This window comes from Capra hircus, chromosome 2 (genome assembly GCF_001704415.2).
Source record: "Capra hircus breed San Clemente chromosome 2, ASM170441v1, whole genome shotgun sequence".
Lineage (NCBI taxonomy): Eukaryota > Metazoa > Chordata > Mammalia > Artiodactyla > Bovidae > Capra > Capra hircus.
In genome coordinates this window covers 108,277,817-108,296,785 of record NC_030809.1, presented here as the reverse complement: position 1 = coordinate 108,296,785, position 18,969 = coordinate 108,277,817, and the positions used below count along the sequence as shown (strand labels likewise).

Here is an 18,969-nt window from a genome sequence, read left to right as displayed (position 1 = left end):
ATTTTAAAATTAGTTTAATAAAAATGGAATGTTGGGTTCACTTTTAAACTTCTTTTCAGAAATACAGGTGACGTTGAAATTTATGTTTTGGAAAGCCGTATCTCGTACTGTCTCTTCCTCTAGCCAATATGGAAGATGCTTACAAAGGAATAACTCCGTCTAGCTCTTCTGTAAGAGAATGAACGTTACCTCCTGGTAACGTTACCTCCTGCTACTTGCAAGAGATTGGTTCAGTGGTTTTAGAGGTTTCTTTTCACAGAGGTTGATTTTTTTTCTGACTGTAATGTAAGAGTTAAAATAGAGTTTGGCGCATGTGTGCAAATTAAACTATATGACATTTTCAGAATATACTTTTGCTCACTATTAACATGAAAGTAGCAGTTGGAATAAAGACTCCCTTTGTCAATTTTTGTCCTTTTGCTTGAAGTTGTAATCCTCTTGGGAGTGGAATACATTTAAATGTAAATAAAATGAAACAGTCAGCAGATTTCAACTCAGAGAACTGGTTCCGGTGTTATTGCGTAACTCAGTAATGTCGGTCTAACACAAACGCCAATATTTGACCTTGGTTTGTTCTTGATGCTGTTCTTCGGTGATTGCCATCATCCTGGCAGTCACTAGAGGGCCCAGCTATGGAGAGTTATGTGAGAGCAGTTTGAAGGGGCTCACACTGTGTAATCTGGTACAGTGTTTTGCAGTATTGACCCCCCCCATTTTTATTACTATTTGTTGTTGTTCAGTTATTAAGACTTGTCAGACTCTTTGTGACCCCCATGAACTACAGCATGCCGGGCTTCCCTGTCCTTCTCTTTTTCCTGGAGTTTGCTCAAATTCAAGTCCATTGAGTGGGTACCCTTATTACTATTTACCTGTCCTTGAATTGGCTCTTACTGATAGGTCTGTACTAGCTCTAGATAGTTGATCCTTTAACTTATTAACTAATTTTAACCATTAGTAAAATCAAAGCACAGATTCATGAATTAATCATCATTGGGGTTCCATCTCTATGAGCTTCTCAGATGCTGCAGTGGTAAAGAATCCACCTGCCAATTCAGGAGAGGCAAGAGATGTGGGTACTGCTGATTTTAAGATCAAGTCCATGTTAGCATCATGACCTAGAAAAAGCTTCACTTCAGTTCAGTTCAGTCGCTCAGTCGTGGCCAACTCTTTGCGACCCCATGAATTGCAGCATGCCAGGCCTCCCTGTCCATCACCAACTCCCAGAGTTCACCCAAACTCATGTGCATCGAGTCGGTAATGCCATTGAGCCATCTCATCCTCTGTCATCCCCTTCTCCTGCTGCCCCCAATCCTTCCCAGCATCAGAGTCTTTTCTAGCAGCAAATCACTAAAGTTTTCTCCACTTTGAAAATACAATATGTGTAGGAACAACATGGGCTTCCCTGGTGGCTCAGATGGTAAAGAATCTACCTGCAATGTGGGAGACCCAGGTTTGATCCCTGGATCAGGAAGATTCCCTGGAGAAGGAAATGGCAATTGACTCCAGTATTCTTGCCTGGGAAATCCCATGGACAGAGGAGCCAGGCAGGCTACAGTCAATGGGATCACAAAGAGTTGGACACAACTGAGCAACTAAGCACAGTACAAGATTCCCTCTCTACTTTTACATATAAAACCGTTTTTGTATAAATGCAGACACATATACAATATGCTTAATTAATTTATCGCCTCACGAGAAGAACTTCCAGTTTATGATGGATATCAAGAAGAGTATTATTTCATTCTACAGACCTTTCTATCTAAACCTATGAAAATTATCCAGAAAGCACACATTGGAAAGAAAACAGTCTTTGCTGACTGGGCTTTTCGTTTGTCTTGATTGCTGCTGCTAAGTCGCTTCAGTCATGTCCGACTCTGTGCGGCCCCAGAGACGGCAGCCCACCAGGCAACCCCGTCCCTGGGACTCCACAGGCAAGAACACTGGAGTGGGTTGCCATTTCCTTCTCCAGTGCATGAAAGTGAAAAGTGAAAGAGAAGTCGCTCAGTCCTGTCCGACTCCTAGCGACCCCATGGACTGCAGCCTACCAGGCTCCTCCGTCCATGGGATTTTCCAGGCCAAAGTACTGCAGTGGGGTGCCATTGCCTCATGTAGACAAACCTGGGCATGTTGGCTTTATGTATCTGGATTTGTGGATTTGCCATTATGTTTTTGGCTAGAATGTTACAGAGTACTGTTCAAGCAAGGGCCTGGGAATGTGGAAGCTGGATATTCATCCTTTACTTCAAAAAAAGAATCCATTCCCCGAACATTGATGTTGTATAATTAAAGAGGCTAGAAAATAATCATAATAAAAGAAAAACATAAAAAGAAACACGGCTAGTTTTACTGTCTTCAGTGTTATAAACAGTTTTCTAAAATGAATCATAGCTAAAAGCTAAGATCCTTTTTCCAAAAGCTAAGATCCTTTATAGTTAATTTAGGGCTTTGGGAAGGTGTTTATATTTTTACTGCAAACTTTTATGTTTGGTTAAGACTTGTGATGCCTTTTTGGTAGAAAATATAAGTTGATATGCTGAGCTTTTGGACTGGGCTTGCTGACCTGTGATGAGGACATACTCTGAAGTGTAGGGGGCGGCAAGTGGCAGGAGTGCCCTGGAGTATGGCTGAGACAACTCCATCATCACTGTGAGGCCCGCCAAGAATAGAGATGTTCATAAACTCAAATTTTGTAAGCTATAATGTCTTACATAAAATAAGGATGATATTTTTTTCCCTTTCAGATTTTGGGGTAAGTGCTTTCTTAGCGACAGGGGGTGATGTTACCCGGAATAAAGTAAGAAAAACATTCGTTGGCACCCCGTGTTGGATGGCTCCTGAAGTCATGGAACAGGTAAAAAAAAAATAATGTTTTGATTGACACAGCATAGTTGTACATATCATTAATACACTAACATTTCATTCAAATCAGTCGTTTTACTAGACTGCATCATGTAAGGTTTAATTCCTGATTGCTGAGCCTCAGCAAAGTCATATCAAAGTTGGGCACACAGAGCCGTGGACTTCTGACATAATACGGAGCCCCCTGCCCCCATCATGTGTAACATGCCTGCCATATAATTGTGTTTTTTTCCTGCTTCCTTTCTTAGGTGAGAGGCTATGACTTCAAGGCTGACATGTGGAGTTTTGGAATAACTGCCATCGAACTAGCCACAGGAGCAGCGCCTTATCACAAGTATCCTCCTATGAAAGTAATTACTCTTGGAAATAACATGTCGGGTTTGAAGGGTGGTTTAACAGAATCCATTCGCTAATTCTCTTTAACATAGTCATTTTTTCTGAGGCCCAAGGAGAATTAATGGAGGGATGCAGCTGAGTTAAATGTTGTCTGATGTTCTCAGTGGACAGAATGGAATAAAAGCAGCCTGGTCCCCAGCCCTGAAGCCTGCTTTGCATTCATAGCACAGAGGAGTGTGGTCAGATTGGCCGATGGAGGTTGATAGCTGTGACAAATGCTGGCCGTTACTCTCTTTATGGTAGAATACCCCTGACTCCCCAAGAAAAATCTAAAAATAGATCACAGTGATATCATCTTTACAGATGGATTTCCAGATGTTCAGGCTTTTTTTTGCCTTTCCATGATCCATAGCATTTCCCTCTTGTTCTCATAGTGTCCTGTTGGTAATTCATCTGAAGTATGGGAGCCCAGTGTTTTTAGGAACGACATACATTTGGATACTATTTTTAGATTTTTTTGTTATTCTTTTAACTGGGCCACAGCATCATTTCTGTTAGTTTTGAGGCAGTGGTATCAGGACTGTTTTATCGAACTGGATTTTGTTTTGAGGCTGAAATAGCTTGAGTGGAAATTATGAAGGTATTTTACAGAGAATATGGTGTATGTTTGTTTCAACTTTTTTCTAGGATTTTATTGGAAAAGCTTAGGAGGATTAAAAAAAACAAAACAGGATTAAAAAAGTTAAATAATCTTACTGATTAAAAAGTTAATAACATTCTTGTTGTAGATAATGTTGAAGTACAAATAAATAAAGAAAACAGTCATTCATAATCTCATCAACCACAGATGACCCCTATTAAAATTGTAGCATAGTTGATTCCACTGTTTTCTCTATATTTAACATACATATTTTTAATATAGATAGGATTCAGGGACTGCATGTACACACCTGATTTTGTTAGCTGAAAATTTAAAATTGAGGTGTAAACAATGGAAGTGATGTTTCAGGGAAAAAGCACTGAAATAACCCTGAGGACTTTCCTTCTATCTGGTTTTTCTCTATTATTTTTTCTTAGGTCTTTTTCTTTTTTTTTTTCCTACTTTTTAGTGTTTTCCACTTGAATCCATCACATTGCTAATCCCAGCCTAAAGTCCTGTAGGACTTCTTCAGATCTGACAGATTTCCCACTTTTCTTTGGATTGCTATTATCCTCTACAAACAATAAACTGTCACTTTAATCCTTCATCTTTTCCCACATCTGAAAGCACTTGAAAAGAGTCTTGGCTATATAGCATTTGCATAAATTAAGGCTGATTTATGCATTAATGAGTTTTTTTCATTTTATAGATCAACAGTTTGCTACAAAGTCTACTCTTTTTTTTTTTTTTTTTTTTTAGGAAATAATTTTGATGTTAGTGTGAAAGAGTGGAATTTTTTTACCTTTCTGATGTGAAAACTGTATTTTCATGTAGTTTTGTCCCTTTCCAGAAGCAGCATGGCCTTTTGTCCTGGTTATGGGTTTTAGCAACTCAGCTGTATCCTGGCCATCTTTCAGTGTCTCAGTTTTGCCAAGCCGTTAAACATTTCTGTATGTTTTTTCATTAAGAGAAAGAAGGAAATCGTGTGTTACCTCCTGGGATGTTGTGGATTTATTTCTAAGGCTGGTAATGTGTTACAGAAGCCTTGAGCACGGGCAGTTCCTTGCTTAGGAATGACCTGTAAACATGAACATTGCTGCTGCTCTGGGCCTCTCTCTTCCCCCTCTACCACCCCCTTTCCCAGACAGAGCCCCTGTCTGCACTAAGCTGGTGCTGGAGCTGTGAGGCTACGTGCTCCTGCAGGCTGTGTGAGAACCAGTTCCCAGGAGGCTCTGTCCCAGGCCCTTTGGGAGATCACGTTAACACATAGAGCAGATTTTGTAAGTTCTGTCAATGGAATAACAAAAAAGGTTAAAGGGCACGTGAGCAGCTTTGCAAAGGGAACTGAATACTTTGAATATACATCTTCTAGAAAATGAAAATCATGGGGAAGCACTTAATGTGTACCTACTGGCGGAGGGTCTTTGAGACTTTGATGAAAAAACTCATTTGTAGCAAGCAATGCCTGTCCTGAGATCGTGTCTTCCCGTTTGTTTCTGCTGCAGGTGTTGATGTTGACTTTGCAAAATGATCCACCCACTTTGGAAACGGGAGTAGAGGATAAGGAGATGATGAAAAAGTATGGCAAGTCCTTTAGAAAGTTACTTTCACTGTGTCTTCAGAAGGATCCCTCCAAAAGGTATGTCAAAGGGAATGAGTGGCCATGGCTGGGTGGAGTCCTGACGAAGCATGGTTTGTGGATGGGGAAGAGGCTGTGCCCGGACGGGGCTTCCAGTTCAAGGAGATCCAGCTCTGGTCCCCGTATTTCCAGCCTGTTACTAGAAGCTTGGATCTGAAAGGGACAGAAGTGAGCGAGGACCAGGGAGAGACAGAGGGAAATTTTCAGTGTTAATAAGATTGGCTGTGCTTGTTAGGTGTGGGCTCTGTCAGCAAAGGAAATGAAGTAAAACAGAAATCAGAAGCAGTTGGCAGCCGCACATTCAGAAGCTGAGCTAATATTCTGCACTGTGTAGGTTGAGCTGACCTCTCAGGATTTGAATATCCTGCCAGCTCCAGTCTAAACCAGGCAGAGCTATTGAATTTTGCATGAGCTTCCTTTGAGTTGCAGAACAAGTTGTTTGTGCTGTTTTAAAAGATTATCAGTAAAGAAGATTAACATTTTTACATTCAAAAGATTAATCATATAAACAGAAGCAAATGGTTTTAAATTAACTTTAGTATTTCCTCTTTAGTCTTGGGTTATCGCCCTGCACAGTGGTATGTCTGTTTTCTGAGTTTGTCTCTTCCTTCTCCCTTTCTGTGATTTTGAAATATCCTGGGTAGTGAAGAGTAGAGCCCAGTGTCCTTTGTCACTTAGAGAAGGTTCATGACAGGAAGGGAGCACACTCCTTCGCTGAATAGCCTCCCTTTGTGGTGCTTGGCTGTGTGCGGCTTTGACCTCACACAGCGTTAAATGGATTACACACCTGTAGAGGCTGCTGAGAAGTTTCTGGCTACCCTCATCCATCCAGAACTCTGATTTGATACTCATATTCCAAAATGTCGAAACTGGCTTCTCTTCTGGAACTTTCTTTTTCAGGGGAGGACCTGCTTTTCGAAGGATTCCTTTATTTTTAAGTTCTTGATGAAACTTGAGCCATTTTCTTTTACACAGTGATCTACTGTTTGAGTTGGCTACCCTTCTCTAGAATAAACACACTTTGCATTATATTACCTGTTCTTTGTAGTGACTTCTTTTACGTTCACTGAATTTGCCTTGAAAGAAGAAAAAAGTGAAAGTTGCTCAGTCATATCTGACTCTTTGTGACCCCATGAACTGTTCAGTCCATGGAATTCTCCAGATAAGACTAATGGAGTGGGTAGCCTTGCCCTTCTCCAGGGGGTCTTCCCAAACCTGGGATCGAACCCAGGTCTCCTGCATTGCAGGCAGTCTTTTTACCAGCTGAGCCACAAGGGAAACCCAAGAATACTGGAGTGGATCCCTGTCCCTTCTCCAGCAGATCTTCCCAACCCAGGAATCAAACTGGGGTCTTCTGCATTGCAGGTGGCTTCTTTACCAACCGAGCTATCAGGGAAGCCCTTGAACTTGCCTTGAAGCTTCTCTGTGTCAGTCACCTTTCTCATGAAGCCAGGTTCAAAGACTTAGCTGTTAAGCATCTTGAAATCATTTATTGTAACAAGGATGCAAGACTGACTGACTTTCCTCTTTCCTATTTGGTGTCATCTCCAAACGTAAGTTTTTGGCAAGGAAAACAGAGTTTGATCCTCCAAACCCCAGTGAGAGAAGAACTTGTCCTCCCCTTTAGCACTAACTAGATTGTAACCAGTGGTCTTTGTGATTCTTAGTTGAGATCCCACCTAGTGGTAGTGATAGGTAATCACAATTCCAGCTATTTTGATAAAAGATTCTGGAGGGTAGAATTGTTGGGCTTCCCAGGTGGCTCAGTGGTAAAAAATCCTTATTCCAATGCAGAAGACACGTGTTTGATCTCTGGGTCAGGTAGATCCTCTGGAGGAAGAAATTTGGCAATCCACTCCAGTATTCTTGCCTCGATAGTCCCATGGGCAGAGGAGCCTGGCAGGCTGCAGTCCACGGGGTCACAGAAAGTCAGACACAAGTGAGCGACTGAACATACACAGAATTGTTAGTGTACTCCCTGATATGAAAATATATCCCTTTAGGAGACTCATAGTTTTGTCAGAATAGACCATCATACTTTATATTTAACATTCCATCTATTTTTCTCAATAATCTTGAAAGTGTTTCTAGGTTTAATTTGTTATGTGAGCTCAAATGTCAGGTTCCCATCACCCCACTAAACAATAACAACAAAACTGTTAGAAAAGACCTGTACAGCCGATATTCAAATTCTTAACGTCTTTCCCTCAAAGTACTCTCTTAGTAACGATATTGATTTACAAAGGATGAATAGTTTAAGGACTTTTTTTTTTTTTTGTCTTTTTATTCTTTTTTTTTTTTTTAAATTTTAAAATCTTTAATTCTTACATGCGTTCCCAAACATGAACCCCCCTCCCACCTAGTTTAAGGACTTTTAAAAGGTATTTCCTCTATGACATAATCTTCGTGCTGTTGTACGATTCTCCTCTGTAACAGAGAGTATTAGTGGTGTATAAACTTCCCAGGTGTTTCATTCTTGTAATGAAAGAAACACAGTGTAGGAAGTTTGGGTAAAGATGATTCGGGAGATATGAGGATGGGAAAAAACAGTATTGTGATTGTGGAATTATCTATTATATAGGATGCAGTTAAAATATGTATTCATGACTGAATTAATAAGTAAACATTTAATTGTTGTGCAAGTCTGAAAGTGTGAATATTTCCTGTCTTCTCTGCCTTTGCTTATATTGTCCAAATATTTTTCCTCTTCTCTCCTCTTTCCGCCTGTCTTTCACAGCTTCGTTCAAAGGCCCCATATTCTCAAAGTTAGATACATTTGGGTGAGCGTCCTCACCCTTCTTCCTCATCATCTGTATGCCTCAGTTTCCTTGTCTATAAAATGGGCTCAATAACATCAGGTCCTAGCGTTGCTGTGGGGATGGAACAAGATAATACATTTAACAAGAGAACACAGTGCCTGAGTATTTCTAAGTATTCCTGAAATTGGGATTGCCATTTTCTTTCTTTATTCATTATTTGCCTGTCTTTTCCTAACCAGTGGAGTCATTCCAACTTCTGGTTTCCTACAGTATTCGAAGATATGTCTCTTGTAGCACTTACTGCACTGTGTAGGTTAATTGACTTGCGTGTCCAATTTCCTCATGAGTTTCCTAGGTTTTTAGAAGGAGAGTCTGAGTCTCTCATCTTTCTCTCTGTCTTTCTGTCAACAGTGACTGGTCTGCATTACATACTCAGTGGTATTTCCTGAACACCTGCAAGCAATGGGGGAGCTTGCAATTTGGGGATGATTTAGACTCATTGAAAAGAATTTCAGAGCCAAACCAGATTGTAGTGGGTTGAGAGAGGGGTGAAGGCAGGAGTTTTGATCCTTACATTTATTTCTGTTGCCAGCATATAGATCCTCTACGTGTAGTCTAAAAGCAGTTAACTGGTACCAACACCTTGGTTTTACTGAGTGCCTTTTTTTAGCAATGAGTGAAAACATATCACTGGGTAACAGTGACCAGAACGGAATCATTGCAGTGTGAGAGCCCTCAGGCTAGCTGAGAAGGAGCTGTGCTTTCTATCAACCTCGAGAACTCTTGGAACCTCCCTTTTCCTGAGAGCTGGGTGTCAGAGTTCTTTGCCTCATCCAAGTCTGTGCCCTGCAATTGCATAGACAAAGATTTGCTTATATTTGCATAGCAGAACATTTCGTTATTCTTAAAAAAAAAAAAAATCCTTTCTCTTAGAGGCTACATATTTCATATGGATGGCAACTATAAAAATAACTAGCATTTTTTGGGCACATTTTTCCATCCGCAAAGGAGTGGATGTTGTATAGATGAATCCATTGGAAACAAAACTTAAATATTTCTTTGGGGGGGGGGCAGGGTGAGAAATACAGCTCTGCTGGAGGTGAGTGTATTGTTAGACGTTAAAATACAAATTTTCAGAGCTATTTAAACTGTATCATATTCATCCTGAATCCTTTGAACATTATTTTAAGTCTTGGTGGACTTTGGCTTATCCACACATATTTGAATCCTTAAAGGGATTTTCTTCTGAGAATGTTGGTGCTTGCAGACTCCTTCCGCATTGTTTTTAAGGATTTAAAATTGAATCATTGTTCAAAGCCTAGGACCTCATTACAGTTGCTGGTATAGCATTTTAGCATTGCTTGTAATATGGTGTTTGCTTGTAATATTGTATTGCTTGATAATTGTTAGTGGCCTTGTAAGACATAACAATGCTTGCAGGATTCTTTCTACTGTAGTACTCGGCTAAGAGGCAGGCGGCACTGATGGTTCCTGCGTTAACGCTACGCTAGTAATCTCCATGGGCTTCCCAGGGGGCTCAGCAGTCAAGAATCCGCCTGCCGGTAAAGGAGATGTGGGTTTGATCCCTAGGTCAGGAAGAGCCCCTGGAGAACGAAATTGCAGCCCACTCCAGTACTCTGGCCTGGGAAATCCCATGGACGGAGGAGCCTGGTGGGCTGCGGTCCATGGGGTTGCAAAGAGTTGGCCACGACTGAGCGTGCACACACCCCCAGTAATCTCTATAATGTAAGACTAAAACACGCAAAACATATAGAAACCCTAAAACCAAATGGGCAGCATGCATCTCGATTTTTCTCACACCTTCTCTCACGTTCTCCCCTTCCTCACTCCTCCTGCTTCTACTTTTCCACACTTGTTTTGGAGGTAGTTTGGCATATGTAGAATTCAACTACAAAGGGATCTGCTATTTAGGTCTTCTGTTTTATAGAGTCCAGGTTACCTGTTATTTAAATATTAACCCTGTTAAGAAAGGAATGTGGCTTTTTAAACGACTTCTCATTTCTCATGTCACTGTGTTTCTGTGTCTGTTGATGAAGTTGAGTAGAGTTCAGAGAACAGGGTTTTCTCTTCAGCATGCTTTTCCCCTTGACAGTCTTGATGACCGCAGAAATGGCCTTGCTGGGGAAGGAAACAGTCCCGGGCCTGTATCCCTGGGTTGTTGTTGTTGTTCAATCACTCAGTCATGTCCAGTGCTTTGCAACCCCGTGTTGTAGGCTCCTCTGTCCTCCGCTTCTCCTGGAGTTTGCTCAGATTCCTGTCCTTTGAGTTGGTGACACCATCTAAGCATCTCATTCTCTGCTGCCCACTTCTGCTTTTGCCTTCCTTCATCTCCAGGTACATCTGGCATTTCCCAGCCTTCTCTTTACATGAGTCCTACACTTGACTTTGGTAAGCTGAAGTGAGGAGTTGGGGGTTTAGAGGAGAAAGGAAGGCATTTGTGACTTTCCTTCTCATTGCACACAGATACACTCTTTCCTTTTGTTTCTTGTTAGCCTGAGTCTTGTCTTCATTACATCATTCTCCTGTTCTCTACTGTATTGAATAGATACTTCGAATTTGGTGCTACCTCTAGTTCCAGAAGTTGTAGTTTGGTGCTCAGATGTCTAGTAGCATCACTTTTACCCCGTATTTGATTCTGGCATGAAATTGAGCTATAGCAGTTTTGTGGTCTGTGTTAGGCTTTGGGGATACAAAAAAGTGAACGCTGTGTGGTCCCTTCCTTGGAAGGCCTTGTAACCTAGTGAGGTGGAGGCAGGGAGATACAGAAACAGATCATTGCAAAATGAGTGTGGGTGGATTAGTGTGTGAGCAATGGATTCTACTTGTAGGAGCTGGGAGACGTATCTTTGAAGATGGATGCCATTTAAATGGGTTCTTGATGGATAAGCAAGGGTGTGCCAGTTGGTTACAAACAATTCTGAAGCACAGCAGTGTGCTTAGTCATGAAAGAGCAAGGCGTGGGTGAGACCATCACTGTGTTTGGAGGGTAAGTTGGCATGGGGCATGATGGGAAGATCTCAGGCCACTAAAATCCTTTAGGAGGGATAAGAAAATATTTTTTATTTAGAAGCCAGCTAGGGAGCAGTGTGGATGGTGGGTTGGAATGAGGAAGAGAGCAGTGGCAGACAGACTAGCCAGGAGACAGTGTCAAAACAGTATTGACCAGAAAAACAAGTGAAATTGTAAGTGGCTCAGCCGTGTTCAACTCTCTGCGACCCTATGGACTGTAGGCTGCCAGGCTCCTCTGTCCGTGGAGTTTTCCAGGCAAGAACACTGGAGTGGGTAGCTGTTCTCTTTCTCCAGGGAATTTTCCCAACCCAGGGATCCAACCCAGGTCTCCCACATGGCAGGCAGATTCTTTACCGTCCGAGCCACAAGGGAAGCCGTTTGACCAGAGAGAGTGGAGGATTTCAACCAAAAGAGTGCCTTTGAGTTCCTTCATCATCTTAATTTTCTTAGCTTTCTTTTCTTTTCACTTAAAAAAATTAAATCTAGGTTATTTTGTACGTGTCTTGGTTTTTGAAATTTGGTTTCATAGCGTCAGTTGCCAGACATACCCAGTCCCTCATGTAGTGGTTCTGAATGTTCTCAGTAGCCGTCTCCTTCCCACGGACACAACCCATGTGTTCGAATGTTCTGACCATCCTCTCCCCTCCTGACAGCACAGTCTCTTATCTGCCAGGTTGTAAGCTGACGAGGGTGGTGTTTATGTCTGTCAATGTCATCAGAGTGTGCCTAGGGTCTAGCATGATACCTGACAAATAGCCGGTGTTCATTGCATACTTACTGGGAGAATGAAAGGATGAATTTGCAGTTGCTGAAAGCAGAAAACTCTACCAGTGATCTCTTAAGAGTAGTCTACATTAAAAAAAAAAAATAGCAGCCAAAGTTCAATCACTTCAGTTATCCTTTTTAGTTCTAGTTGCCTGGTAAGCAAAGTACAGAAACAAGGTCCAAGGTAAAAATTCCTGAATTTGAATCAACTTAGCAAGGAATATGGAACACAGAATGTAAAGTGTGGCCCACCTGTCATGTAGACCTTTAGTTACTCAAAGAAATTAGCGATTAGAGGCTGCTGGTTGCATTGCCTGTGGCCGTTTGGGGTTCTTTGTTAGGTACTTGTAACCAGTGTTCCACTTGAAATTGAGGAAAAGCACACTAACGATTTAGAGAGAAAACTTCTTTGCACAGAAATGCAGTCTATGGCCCCTGCAGACTGTCGCAGTTTGTTCACCATTGCGCTGAATGACGCTCCCTAATTCTTTTGCATGCTGGGTCCCCGGACACATTTTAGTGGGGCTTCCTGGTTCAGAGCACTGGTTTCCAGTCTCTTCAAGTTTGAGGACTCCCTGTAAACTTGGATCCCATAGCACAGTAGTCTTAGGCACTTCACTGCCTGAGAAGAGACCTGCTGATACTCACTCAGGCTTCCCTCCCCGCTCCCAGTTTTTTCTTATGAAAAATTTGAAACATACAGAAAAGATGATAAAATAATACAGTGTTTACATCTTTGTAAACACCTAGATTCAACAGTTATTCACCTTTCTCATATCTGCTGTCCCTGTTATCTACATTTTATTGGCTGAACAGAAAATAAGGAACAAACATATGACATCAGCGTGCATTCCCTCCAAATAAAGACACATTCCTCCATCACCGAAATACTTTTCCACGCTTAAGTAGATGAACAGAAATTTACTAAAATTGCCCGCTGCCTAGCACATTCACCCATCTCTATTTCTAAATGTCTCTTGTAGCTTCTTCTCCTCTTAAGATTCAAAACTCAGGAGAAGGTCACATGTTGCTTTCGGTTTTATGTTTAAATCTGTTTTCATCTAAAACAGTCCCCTCACGTCTCCCTTTTTCTTCTACGACACCAACTTTTTATTTTTTTTATTTTTTATTTTTTTTCACCTCATACCTTTATGTATTTATTTTTTTAAAATATAAACATATCAACATTTTTTTTTTAATTTTTAAATCTTTAATTCTTACATGCATTCCCAAACATGAACCCCCCTCCCACCTCCCTCCCCACAACATCTCTCTGGGTCATCCCCATGCACCAGCCCCAAGCATGCTGCACCCTACGTCAGACATGGACTGGCGATTCAATTCTTACATGACAGTATACGTGTTAGAATTCCCATTCTACCAAATCATCCCACCCTCTCCCTCTCCCTCTGAGTCCAAAAGTCCATTATACACATCTGTGTCTTTTTTCCTGTCTTGCATACAGGGTCGTCATTGCCATCTTCCTAAATTCCATATATATGTGTTAGTATACTGTATTGGTGTTTTTCTTTCTGGCTTACTTCACTCTGTATAATTGGCTCCAGTTTCATCCATCTCATCAGAACTGATTCAAATGAATTCTTTTTAACGGCTGAGTAATACTCCATTGTGTATATGTACCACAGCTTTCTTATCCATTCGTCTGCTGATGGACATCTAGGTTGTTTCCATGTCCTGGCTATTATAAACAGTGCTGCGATGAACATTGGGGTACATGTGTCTCTTTCAAGAGAACAGCCCAGTTATCTTGCTGACTGTCTGTCCTCTAGGCTTATGTGATTCTTTCTGCATGTCTGCAGGAACTACTGATTAAGGAAGTGGTTCTTTGTGGAAGAGTGCCAGTTATTTAATACAGAAGGAATGACAGAAGTAGAAAAATCAGTGTTCTGCCACCTCCAATGACATAATTATTTAAGGCAAAGATGCCAAAAGCAGCAGGTGAAAGATTCTCCAGGATAGGATATGCATATCATGGCAAAGTATTATCCAACAGGATACTTGACAGTTGCAGTGGGGCAAACTTACCTTGGAGAGCTCTCAGGCCTGGGGACCGAGTGGTTCAACGTAACATCTGTCCCAGTGAAATAACCTATCACCATGTGCCTCCCAGTGCTGCAGTAATTACAATGTGCATCATCTCTGAAGTACTTCCCCGCCCCCCCAAGTACTTGTGTCAACCTAGCCAGGCCTTCAGACCCACCTGTCAGTTTGTGGGGAATACAGGACAGAGGAACAAGTGACACTTGCGGGAACAATCAGACTAGTCTCGTCGTGCTTTTAAATGACTTTGCGTCCTGTTAGTCACTGTCACACTTAGGTTCCTTGAAAACCAGTAGTCCAGGTACACTTTAGACACGGTGACTTGGTGGGTGGATAGTGTGGTGGTGCGCACGTGCGTGGTCCCCTTGCAGACACCGCCGCTCATGGAGAATCAGAGAACACTGTGGACATAGTTTCCTTGATAGGGTCATACCGCCGCTTGTACTGCTTCTGAATAAATACAGGGAGTTAGCTCACAGACGTGTCAGTCTGCCACCTTTTAGAAACCCTGCATTCACTTAGTGAAGTGTAAGGAAGGAGGATGGAAAGTTGATCATGCCCCAGATATTTAACTTACAGGAGTTTATGTGTTTTGCAGTAGAGGTGTTTGAAAAGAACTGGAAAATCGGTGCCAGTTTATTTGGTGCCAGCTTGCGATGAATTTAGTCTGTGGTTTGCTATTCCTGAAACTGGTCTTCCAGAAAGACTGTAGGATTAAGTTGTTTCATCAAGGCAGTGTCTTTATTGAGTGGTCATTGTTTCAACTCTAATTTATTATTGATCTTTCAGGCCCACAGCAGCAGAACTTTTAAAATGCAAATTCTTCCAGAAAGCCAAGGTAACATGCTTAAAAACCCAAGTAAATCTGCTATTTTTAAAATCACTATGAATTTCAGTGTATCATATATGATGTCAAACCTTGGGAATATTTGTTTTGCAGAACAGAGAGTACCTGATTGAAAAGCTGCTTACAAGAACACCAGACATAGCCCAAAGAGCCAAAAAGGTAAGCGCCCTGAGCACTCTGGCCCCAGTGGGAGCCTCTCCCCCACCCAGGGAAGTGGAGCCTGTAGAAGAATAAAAAAAGATTTCCACATAATCAGGGTGTGTATTTAGAGGTCACTGGGTTAGTGATTACTCAGATAACTGCATTTTGCCTTTTGGTTACCTCAGGCTGCAGCTATGTGTTTGGGTGTAGAAACAATGTGAAACTCAAAATGATTTCATTTTTCCATGTATTGGCTTTGCTTAAAGAAGGTCGGAGGGGAGGGGAGGGGCTTGTGTTGAGACTAAAACACTGGAGAGGTAAAATATCTTTGAATATCTTTTTTTAGGGGGTGGATTATACCGAAGATGAACAGTCATTTTTAATCAGCTTGAAATGACAAAACGAAAAAAAAAAAACTTTCGTTTTTAATAGTTATTTTGAATATCTGAGTGACAGAGTTTCTTTTCTCTAAAAGACCTTGATTTTCCCTGTGGTCTATGCTATGTTAACTAAATTATGTTAATAATTACCTAAAAAACTGGGTTTTAAATTTTTTAAAAAATGGTATGTATGTGTGAGTGTATTTATGTGTTGACCCAGAGTTTTTCTTGTTTGTAATGACAGATTTTATTATGGTATGAAACTTAACAAAATTTAACCTCAGATTTGGTTTGGTTTAGTTTGATTTTAAAATTGTATTAGATATTTAAATTTAAAATGATGTAGGCACAGATTTAGAAAGGGGAAGGTTCTTTTTATTTCCTTTTTTGTGATTAATACTTACAGGGGAAGTTGACATGAATCTAAGTAGTCTGCTCTGTAAATAAAATTGGCCAACAAATATATGCATGAGAGGTTGCATCTCGGGATACCTAGGTAATAGTAACTTGGACTGTTAATGTCTAGACACTGCTTTTTCTAAATCGCTGGGTATAAAATACATTTAGCTGATGCTTTCAAATTGCTTTAAATATTAGATTTTAAAATAGACGTCAAGAAATGACCCATCTTGTGTGGGTATCTGAGCCCGTCTTGTGTGGGTATCTAAGCCTGTCTCTTAGACCTGCAGAATTCTTTGGAATGGGCTGGTTCTCAGGCTGTGAGTCTGGGTAGGTGATGGGGGAATCACTGGCCTGACTGCGGAGATGTGAGCCAGGGCTGGTCTCTGGGATGGCTCTGTAGTGAAAATTTAGCAATATTCCATCAGAGTGAGACCTGCCAAGGGGCAGCATAGAGAAGCCAGAGCTTCAGTTTGAGGCAGCAGAAAGTTGAGAGTACCCAAAAGAGTGCGGGGACTCCGTCCAGAAGGCTTAAGGAGGTGCCTAGAGTGTTTGCCTGGGGTGTCAATTTCTAGCATGGGGTCCTCTGATCAGATAACTAGAACATCAGCCACAGTTGAAGAAAGGTGTTAGAAAGCCACTTACTTGTACAGTGTGTGCCCCCAAAGGCCTTTGCTTCGGTTTCCCTCTGATCTCACCGTGTAGCTGCTCCCAGAGGGGCTTCCCAAGCCTGCGTCCTGCCCAGGCCACCCGTTCGGCCCCTTGTGCAGTGTTCCCCTCCCAGGCCGCACCTGCCTGTGTTTGGTGCTGCTCCCTGAGTCCCCTGGCCTCAGGACCCTGGGCTGATTTTGTATCAGAGGCCGCCTTCTTTGTCTTCTGAGTCCTCTCCATGTTTCCCTCTGCACCGTTTCTTGGAATGTTTCCTCCTATTTTTAATTGAACATTTGCAGTAGGTTCCTGTTAATAACTCCTCTCCTACCCCATTCCACCTTGGGCACTGCTGCTGCTGCTGCTAAGTCGCTTCAGTCCCGTCTGACTCTGTGCGAGCCCATAGACGGCAGCCCACCAGGCTCCCCCGTCCCTGGGATTCTCCAGGCAAGAGCACTGGAGTGGGTTGCCATTTCCTTCTCCAGTGCATGAAAGTGAAAAGTGAAAGTGAAGTCGCTCAGTCGTGTCCGACTCCCAGCGACCCTGTGGACTGCAGCCCACCTTGGGCACTAGTGCACGGTTAACTGTCTAATCACGTCACTTAATGGCTCAAAAGTGGTTTCCAAAATTAAACAAAAGCAAATAAATGGGGGGAAACAAGTTGCCTATCAAATAAAGTGCAAGCTCCTTAGCCTTGAATTCATGGCACCGTTTCACCTTCCCGCCTTATACCATTGACCCTTGAACAGCAAGCACACCAGCCCTCTGTGCAGTCAAAAATCCAAGCATTAATTTATAGTTTGCCCTCGGTGTATATGGTTCCTCTGTACCTGCAGATTCACTGAATTGTGGATTGTGTTGTACTGTAGTGAACACTGAAAAAAATCCATATGTAAATGGACTTGCACATCAAACTCGTGTTGTTCAAGGGTCAACTCTGATGTATACTGAACTTAAAGCACCTCTGGTTCTTACTACATAACCCGTACTGCCCTTTGACACTTCATGAGCAAAGAACCTGCTCAGGCTGTCACTTTCCTTTTTTTTTAAAAGTTTAGATTACGTATTGTTACATGTTATTGTGTTGTGCATTCCAAATTTCTTCTTGAATGTATCTTAAATAACACAGAGCTCCTTTTGGGAGATGATTTTCCAACCGTGTCTTATGCCCTTTTGTTTGCTCCTTGATCTGAGACTTAAACCTCAGGGCTTGTCATTCATTCCTTCAAAAGGAAAATGGCCGCACATTTTAAAGTCACACAGAGACGAATGTGAATTAGTTCTTTAAACATCATAATAGAAAAGAGAAGGGCCCCACAGTAATTTTATTCTGGCTCTCCAGCTTCATTAAGTTGGCTGTTTTCCTGTCATAATTCTCATTTTGAAGTGTAAGTTGGTTCTCAACTACACGCCATTCCTTGCCCGCGGGTTCCATGGCCGGTATGCCAACCAGGACAGCATCCATCAAAATGCGTGTCCTGTTCATAGTAAGTGCCCACAAATGTTCGTTGACTCAATGAATGCATGCTTCAGTGGGCCAAGGAAAAGCCATTTGAAACTCGTTTGTCACTCTCTTGAACCTCTCAAATGCTTGGCATATACTTGTCCCTGGGCTTCCTGTTAATAATAAACCACCCTCCTTCTCCTGGGCTCATGATGTTGATAAGCATCTGTGCTGTTCCTCATTTGAAACCCCTCATGTGGGCTTGGCCACTAGGAAGTAAATACTATTTTAATCACCGTGTGAATTGCAAACCTTTGTGGTAAGATGACTCTTTACATGTAGGTTCTTGAAGTGTTTAAGCAAATGTAATTTAAAAATCGATACAGAGGAGCCGCTAGTACTGTTTGTGATACTCTTTCTTGGACTTGTCTTTATTGGCGTCTTCTCAGCTGTCTCCCTTCCTGTTCGCTGTGGTGCCCCTAGTAAACTGTGCTCTAGTTTCTTGCTTGGGGATATGTTCCTGAGAGGCTACTCTTTGTTAGTACCTTGATTTTTGTCTCCTCAGTTTATTGTTTTTAAAACAGAAACAGTTCATTGATACACCAGTGTTTACATGACAGCTGGGTGTGTTGACCATGCTTTGGACATTTTGGGACCCAAGCTGTTTGAAATTCGCTGTCATAAATCATAATCTCTGCTGCTCCTCCCTTATGGTGATCCAAGTTAAGAGCTGTTTGTCAATACGTGTTTTTCTGTATCATGAACAACCCTCATATTTAAGAGAGAGAGGGACTGGTATTGCAGCTGCCCTGAGGACGGCCCATGGAGCGCATCAGTGCAGTCGTTTGGTGTGAGAGAAAGAGGCTTCTCATATTCATGATTGCCCCAAATGTGAAGCGTTAGTTGAGCGCCACATAGTTCCGTGTGGGTAGGTGATCTTGTCTGCATCCAGAATGACGCCTCTAAATCAGGAAAGCACATTAAAAAATAGAGACAGACCAGTGTGTCTTCTCTGGTAATT

The 18,969-nt window shown here is 41.9% G+C and overlaps 1 protein-coding gene across 1 annotated transcript in view; it reads left to right on the top strand.

Annotated features, from left to right (window-relative positions):
- Window positions 1-18,969, top strand: part of STK39 (serine/threonine kinase 39) — a 318,038-nt gene that overhangs the window by 115,996 nt on the left and 183,073 nt on the right. Inside the window, exons 6-10 of the mRNA XM_018064061.1 lie at window positions 2,742-2,851; window positions 3,108-3,209; window positions 5,341-5,474; window positions 14,879-14,927; window positions 15,030-15,095. Coding sequence (XP_017919550.1) covers window positions 2,742-2,851; window positions 3,108-3,209; window positions 5,341-5,474; window positions 14,879-14,927; window positions 15,030-15,095 — 461 coding nt within the window. The remainder of the gene's footprint in view (window positions 1-2,741; window positions 2,852-3,107; window positions 3,210-5,340; window positions 5,475-14,878; window positions 14,928-15,029; window positions 15,096-18,969) is intronic.